The sequence below is a fragment of the Ciconia boyciana genome, chromosome 17 (genome assembly GCF_034638445.1).
Source record: "Ciconia boyciana chromosome 17, ASM3463844v1, whole genome shotgun sequence".
Taxonomy (NCBI): domain Eukaryota; kingdom Metazoa; phylum Chordata; class Aves; order Ciconiiformes; family Ciconiidae; genus Ciconia; species Ciconia boyciana.
Genome location: NC_132950.1, coordinates 8,675,982 through 8,683,996, shown reverse-complemented (window position 1 = coordinate 8,683,996; position 8,015 = coordinate 8,675,982). Strand labels below are relative to the sequence as shown.

At 53.8% G+C, this 8,015-nt stretch overlaps 1 protein-coding gene and 1 long non-coding RNA gene across 2 annotated transcripts in view; one reads left to right on the top strand and one right to left on the bottom strand.

Moving 5' to 3' along the window:
* Positions 1-748: 748 nt before the first annotated feature.
* Positions 749-5,262, bottom strand: LOC140660894 (uncharacterized). Its single transcript, XR_012045520.1, has 3 exons — positions 4,890-5,262; positions 4,205-4,274; positions 749-1,343 (listed from the first exon to the last, which is right to left on the bottom strand). It is a non-coding gene; the product is annotated as an uncharacterized lncRNA (long non-coding RNA).
* Positions 5,263-5,810: 548 nt separating this feature from the next.
* Positions 5,811-8,015, top strand: part of LHFPL7 (LHFPL tetraspan subfamily member 7) — a 66,895-nt gene continuing 64,690 nt past the window's right edge. Inside the window, exon 1 of the mRNA XM_072882281.1 lies at positions 5,811-6,156. Within this exon, the coding sequence (XP_072738382.1) occupies positions 5,869-6,156 (288 nt within the window). The 5' untranslated portion in view covers positions 5,811-5,868. The remainder of the gene's footprint in view (positions 6,157-8,015) is intronic.

The following is an 8,015-nucleotide window of genomic DNA, read 5'->3' as shown; positions in this document are numbered from 1 at the left end:
ATCTTGGATGAGGGCAAGAAGCTCTCGGGGATCCACGGCGGGGGCGGCCATCTTTGATCAGGGCCAGGGACGCACGGCGGAGTGAGGCGTGGTCGGCCATCTTGGATGAGGGCAGGAGGGCCTTGAATGAGGCGTTTTGGGGACGACCCGGCAATTTGGGCACGCCCCGTGGGCGCAGGGTGACAGCCTGCCCTGAGGACGGGTGACAGCGAGCGAGGGACAGGAGGGAGCGGCACGGCAGCACTGGCAAGAGCCGAGGTGCCGTGCGAAGCACCCTGGAGACCTCTGAGACGTGGGCCCAAAATGTCCCCTTTGGCCACAGGGGCTGCAGCTGAGGAGACGTGACGGCCCGCCAGACCTCACCTCTGTCTGAGCACCGGCGGGGGGTGTGTGGACTTTGCAATCCCAATGGAGGCAGCCACAAGCCACGGGTCCCCATCCGAGCAAGGCCCTGGTCCCTGCAGGCGAAAGCTGCCCCCCACGCGTGGGGTACATGGCGGCACTGGTCAGTGCACTCGTGTGGTACCAGAAATGCGGCAGCGCTTCCTGCAGCTCTGTCATTCCATCGCAAAATACCTGGTTATTGGTACAGTGTGACCAGAAAACCCTGCCAGGCAGCATAGCACCGGTCAGGATGTGGGGACGCTGCGCGGGTGCTAGAAAGCAGAGTGTCCGATAAGTCAGTTCTGTCTGCGTCCCGGGTCCTGCCACAAAAATCCTCTTAATCATCCTCCCGAGGCAAATCTTCTCTTTTCTCAGCGACAAAGGACATTTGTAGTTATAACGCATTGCTTACGTTGATCTCTGAAGAGCAGTATATGATACAAATGTTTTACAAACACTTTATAAAGACTATTATTATAAATTCTGGTTTATGTATGAGGAAACTGAGGCATGGTGCCAGAAAGCAGCTGTCCCAAAATCACACAGCTACACCTGATCCGTGCAGCAAACCTCATGCCTTTGAAATTCCCGGGAATGCTGGAGAGCCAGCTGAGAGCAACGAACTCCAGCGACGGTGAGCGTGGAAGAAACACAAACCATGTCCACTTTCCCGTGGGCTTTGGCACTCCGTACCGGTGGACAGGAATTAGCTTTCCAAACACATAACCCTCAGCCCAATTCCTCTTCAAGCTCTTTTATGCCATGATATTTCTGGGCTTGATCCCCAGGACCTTGACCCATGGGGCCCAGTTAGCAAGACACCACGAGGGTCCCGAAACAAATCCTGCAGGTGGTGCAGGGACCGCAGGAGGCAGCTGCAGTTCTGCCTCTTACATCCCCTGTCACGATGGATCGATGCAGTGTCATCCCTCTGCGATGTAACTGTCCTGCCGTTGGTGCTTGAGCCATGAGAAAATTATGGAATTAATAATCATTATGTAGATTTCTGCAACGTCTGTCATCCAAATGTTCCAAAGCTCTTTACAAACACTCAGTAATTTAGACTCATAAATTGTAAATTGCATAAAAGGTACATGGGGATCTTTTCAGGGCTGAGATGAAGCCATCTCTTGGGCAGGATGTTGCAGCTGATCGACACCCTATAGCAACTGCATTTTCTCTTTTGATATTATTTTTGTTAACTGATGCTCTTTGATACATTTTTGTACACGTGCCCAGAGGCTGGTTTGAGGATAATGAACTATTATATATGTTTTTTGCATAATGAATGGAATTATTTAACTGGCGCATAACCTAAGAGACTGGTAATAGACTAAAATATTCAAAAGGTGAGCAAATGTGAAAGAACGGGATGACTCAGTTAGGGAACACTAAATTAAAATCTTCTGTCAAAAAAGTTTGCACCCAGTCCTCTACAAACATGCATAATAACTGGCAGTATAAAGAGAGCCATAATACAGCCAGTCCCATTCTCCAGTATACTGCACACAGATTTCTCCTTATTTCCATGTAACTGTGTGTGGTTGAAGGGTCTGTTTTGCAGATACAGCTTTAGGTTTCAATTTATATGTTGGGGTTGAAGCGGGATTCAATGTATTACAGAGTCCTGGTCTGCCAGGCTGTCTTAAGTTGCAGTTTGTGGTAAAATTCCCCAGGGAGTCTGTATTCCGGACTCTCTTTCTGACCTTACACACTGATCTTCTTTCCACTGCCAAGCCCATCGGTCCCGGCTGATGTTGCTCCTCTGGCTGAGCAGTGGTAGAAGCAGGCATGTTTTCTAACAGGTTTATTTAGCTGTGCATAGCTGCTTCAAGCAGAGTGGACCCTTTCATGCTGGGACACGCAGTCTCCCGAGACTGCATTACCAGCTGCAAAATTACAATTGCTGCCATCGGAAAGGAGAGGCTGTCAGAAACCTGGCCAGCTGGCAACGTGATTTTGGGGTGGGTAAATTGTAGGCATCTCCCATCACACTCGATGAGGAAGACCTTCTATGGTGCAATTAATTTTCAAACAGCAGCTTCTTTTCCAAAAATCTCATCCAACCTGTCAAAGTCTTTGGGATAATTCAATTATCTTTGCATCAGATTCTAGATAATTGATGAAACCTCAAGCTACAAGTATGTTTGGCATGAATTACATTTCCTGGACTGAAATTTTCTCCCCTTTTTGGGAATGTGCAGAAGGGCTGAAGCTCCAATCCATAGTTAGTCACTCAGCCTTGGACCCTGGAGATCTGAACTGGAAGCACGAATAACATCAGGTTCTGGAGTTTTTAACAGAACGTGACAGGTTAATTAACTGAGCAATCAGTTGAAATATGACTTCAGGACATAGGTTGGCCAACATTAGAGAAGCTGGGGGACATCTCCCTAAATTAAAATACTCAAAAAAAAAGCCTCACTGCCTGGTGATTTGTCCCTGTCCATAGCTAGAAAAATAAACAAATTTTAATATTCAAAAAGGTCTAAATGGGATGCTCGTGTTTGGACAGAATTAATAAAGCAGAACAAGACTTTGTTGATAGCTTGGCATCTTTGACTCAGATAATTAATCACAGGGAACTGCTCTGCTCAATTACAGCATTCAGAAAAACACAAATGTAACAAACCATGTTACAGGCCATTGCCACTTCTCACATCTTTGGGACAGCCTGTTCATTTATTTACATGTATTTACATGATGTTGGGATTCTATCATCTATATAGATTTCTCTCTACTTTGGGAACACAAATAATAAAAACTATATATCTATGGGCTTTAACAGCCTAGATCTTACTCTGGAATCAATCATAATGTCCAAAATATATAAGGAGTCAAAGATGCCTTTGTACAGAAACACACTACAAGTGTAAAAATCATATATTCTAAACATTTCCATTGGCATTGTTAAAAAAATTATATAATATTAGTTCAAACAAATAATTAGACATCTTAGACAAACTTGCAGAATAAGCAATACAAATACTAATCACTAAGAATCTAAGAATTAATGGTGGGGGAGAGTGGGAGAGATGCAGCACATACATACAATCGTGCACGGCAGGATGCTGGGCGAGCTGTAGGGGTGCTCCAAAACTGCAATTGCAGCAGCTTCGATTACAGACTTGTATTTTTCTCTCTTTTTTTTTTTTTTTAATGGGAAAACAAGTGGCTGCATGCACGCATAAAATTCATTGCAAATTTGGATGTGGCTGACCTCAGTCCATTAGCCTTAATGGGAACGGGAGGGTTGGTACTGGCTTCTCACCTGTGCTGAGGATTTCAAAGAAGGGAATTATCCCACGTCCCAGCCTGGCAAAAAATTAACTGATTTTTATTAAAACATTGTAATCCCTCCTTGTCTCCTTCCACTGAGTGCACGCCCAAGGACGCCTGTTTGTTCCTTTGTGCCTGGTGGTTGGGCACAAGTAAGGGGCGAGGGGTTTCTGTCTGACTCTCAGTGGGTGGGTAAAAACGTGAACCTTGAAGTGTAATACAGAACAAATTGAGGGGGAAAAAACCCCCCTCAGTCCCAGCAGGAAGAGCTGTGTCGGTGAGCCGCTGCTGACGCTCTCTGGGCATCTGAGCTCTGGGGAAGGAGCGCTGAGCAGGAGCACAGGCATGGGAAAGAGAAAAGCCCTCGCAGCAGTTGCTGCAGCTTTTCCCCAGGCCTGACCCTGCTGCAGGCTGTTCCTCACAGCCTTTGCTGCAGAGCTTCCGTGCCGCTCTGGAATTATTCCGATTTACTGAAAACAAACCGGACCATTCCTACCTCCAGTCTGTCCAGGTGGTATTGCCAGCGTTGTGTGGGACTCACCTCAGATGACCTTTCTCCAATTCACAGTGTTTTTTTCCCAAATTCTTGGCCATTGATGGTGTCATAAATACTGGAATAAAACCGAGTTAAAACAAAAAAATCTAGTTAAAAACCCTTTTATGCGTTTCTCCATTTATGCTTTTTTTCCCTTTTGTTTTTTCCAAATGCCTCAGTATGAGAAGTGATGCAGCACACGACAGTACTTCTGCAAACCAGGGACAAGGGAAAAGTCAAGGCCAAGTGTGATTTTTTTTGTCCCTTCAAAACTTTCCTGGAAGTTACGGGACAACAAGCACGCACAACCTTTTTCAATGCAAGAAAAAGACCCATCCCCGTGAAGCTCAAACGCTGCCCTCAGACATAACTGCAGCATTTTATCCCGGATGTTTAGTCCGTGAATTCAAAGTGCAAAGTACTTGCCCACCCCTTTCCTCTCCGGCAGCCCCGGGTGCCCAGCACCCCAGTCCCGCCCGCCGGCAGTCTGGGCGCACACCAGGAGGGGGTGCCAAGCCCCCGGCTTCTGCGCTCCCAGGCTCTGCACGGATTTTACCAGGAAAGCCCCGCTCCGGCGGGCTCTGAGCCGTCCCTCTGCAAGGGCTGCGATTAAAACACCGACCAAGGCACCCCGGATCTGGAGGGAAAGCTCTTATTTTTAATGTTTTTTTTCCCAAAAGCTGCCCAATACCTTTAGCTCTGTTTCAGCGGTATGGGCGGTAAGTGCCTGAAAGCCGCCTGAGGACATTAGGGCAGGGTAAATGTATTTTTTTGCTATATTTAAAAAAGGATCCGCCTCTTTCGGCTTGCGGCTGGTGGACGCGGGTACCGCTCGGGGGGACAGCCGAGCTTCTGGAGATGGAGAAAACCCCGTAGGACCTGCGAGGCAGGAGCAGAAGAGATCAATTCATGCTGCAAAGCGACCGGGAGGTTTAACAGGAGTAAAACCTGGCTGATCCATGAAGTTTCGGAATGACTGTTACAAAAACAATTCATCTGCGCTGGGAGGCGCAGCTTTTATACCTAAAGTAAGCCCAAATCCCCGGGCAGCCGCTCTGCCCGGCTCTCCGCCCTGCCTCTGACACTCCTCGGAGAAACCCACGAGATTCAAGGATAAAATTAAGATTGCTCGAGCGGGCAGACCCCGAGCGAGAAATCTCCCGGAGCGGGGCCGTGCACCCCGGCGCGTCTCCGGGGGCTGTGCCTGCGTGTTCAAACACACCCCCCTCCCCCCCCGGTGACACCCGGGCTGCGAGAAATTCCCCGCAGCCCCCACGCGTGTCCCCGTCCGGGAAGGCTGCAGCCGCGGAGCCGCAGCAGCGCGTCTGCGGGCGCCTGGGAGGGGGGTTCAATACTGGCGATAACGGCAGGAATAAAAGGACTCTTTAGGGGCCGCTCCGCAGCCGGGCGGGGAAAACGCCGTAAAAGACCCCAAAACGTGTGCGGCAGGTGAGGGGGGCCCCGCTCCCTCGCCCCGGGACTCCCCCGCCCGCCGCGGGTGTCGCAACCGCGCCCGGCCTCAGCCGCGCCCCGCGGGGAGGAGGGGGGGCGGCGCGCAGGCAGCGCGCAGGCAGCGCGCAGGGGGCGCGGGCAGCGCCGCCGGCCCCGCGCCCGGCCCCGCCGGCCGCCCCGCGCCGCGGTGGCTGCGCGGCCGCGCTGCGGCGCCGCCGATGCTGTCGGTGCCGGTGCCGGTGGCGGGCGCGGGGGCGGCGCGGGGCGCGGGCTCCCTGCCCCGCCGGCCCACCATGTGCAGCGGCGTCGGCTGCTTCTGGGCGCTGCTCTCCGCCGGCCTCCTGGCCGCCTGCGCCGCCGCTTTCCTCTCCCCGGCCTGGCTGCTGCCGCCCGGCCGCGCCGCCTCCGGCTTCGGCTTGCTCTGGCGCTGCGCCGGGCCGCCCCGCGGCTGCCACGGCTCCGCCGGCCCCGGCGGCTTCGGAGACATCCCCTCCGGTTCCTGGCAGGTGAGCGCCTCCCCCCCCCGCGGCTCCCACCCCCACCCCCCCGGGCTCCCCGGCATCCTCTCGACATGCCCCAAGCTCCCCGGCATCCCCCATCACCTCCCCGGCATCCCCTGACCGTCCCTGGGCTCCCCGGCATCCCCCATCACCTCCCCGGCATCCCCCCTGACCGTCCCTGGGCTCCCCGGCATCCCCCATCACCTCCCCGGCATCCCCCCTGACCGTCCCTGGGCTCCCCGGCATTCCCCATCACCTCCTCGGCATCCTCCCTGACCTTCCCTGGGCTCCCCGGTGTGCCCCCATCACCTCCCGGCATCCCCCGACGTGCCCCAGGCTCTCCGGCACCCTCCTCCCCACCATCATCCCTCTCACATCCCCTCAGACCTGCCCCAGACTCTCCAGTATCTCTCTGTCCTCCTCGCGTCCCTAAGGTCCCCCTGTCATCACCCTAGCATCCCCCGTTCTGACCCAGGCTCCCCAGCATCCCCTCTCATCCCATCCCCCAGACCTGCCCCAGCACCCCTGTCCTGCCCTGAGCATCCCGGGCATCCCCTGCATCCCCCACGCTGCCCCCGAGCATCCTCTGCATCCCCCCATGCTGCTTTCAAGCATCTCTTTCGTCCCCCTGCATCCTGCCCCTTAGCACCCCCTCAGCACCCCCTGGGTGTCCCGTGGTCCCCGTGGGGCCACATCTCTTTTTGGGATGTTCCGTTACGCTTGGGATGCTGCACAGAAACCTGCTGGGTCCCTTCGTGCCGGTGTGGCGGTCAGTGCAGCCCAAGCGTGGCCGCGGTGTACGTCCGGGCTGTGGCCCCAGCGGTGCCGCAGGCCTGACCCGACCAACTTGCCCTGCCGGGGCTCCCGGCCGTGCCGGGGCCTCACATCCCTCCTATGTGCCCAGGCGAGCTCCTGCGTGGGCGTGCGGGAGGGAGTCGGGGGAGAGACAGGAGAGCGTTGGTGCTCCCCAGCCGGGCATTGAGCATCGCTTCGCGGCTGAGTTTGCTAGGAGAGGAGCAGAGGGGCGGCTGAAACTTGATCCAGAAATCAAGCCTGGACGTGGGGGACTGCGGCCGTTCCCCTGCCTGTCCAGCCCGGGGTGATGCCCTTGCCAGGTTTTGGGAGGAAGGAGGCCAAGGCCTCCCCGCTCGCCCCATGGGGCCTGGGCTTGCTGTGGTGTCCTGGTGTGACAAAGAGCCGCCCGTCCCCGCTGGGTGTGCGCGGGGACCGCACAAAGCCTGGCCCCAGCATCCCGCCGCCCGCTTGCCCCTGCCCTTTCTTCCTCCTCTCCGTTCCTTTCCTTTTATTCTTAGCTTCTTACCCTGAGGTTGTGAGAGTGATTTCACTACCGCTGCTCAAAACATACGAGCTCTGATTTGCTCCGGGTCGCTGTATTGCAGAAATCCCAATACGAGGGCTAAACCCCCCGAGAGGTCATGGCTGTGCCTGGCACAATGGGTGTCAGTAGCTGAATTTCTCAGCCTGCCGTGAAGCTGCGCTGTTACCTCTCCCAGGATGCCAGGTCTGCGTGCGATTGCTTAAATCCCATCACGGTCCTTAAAATGGTCATTAAAGACAAATACTGTGAATTGCAAAGAAAAGAACCGGCTGCATAAAATCCTTCCTATTTATATATAAACGTGCAAAAATGCTGTTGTTTCCAGAAGCTGGCCTTTGTTCAGATGTTTTTGCAAACGTAATTCAGATAAACACTTCCAAGTAATAACAAACTTTAAAGATAAGAATGAAGCCCAGCAGTGACTCATTTGAACAAGCTTCAGCTACACACAGCCTCAGCCATCAAATAGCCTCTGAAAAGACTTTAGATCCAGAATATAACATAATGCAAAGCCTCTGAGCTCCTG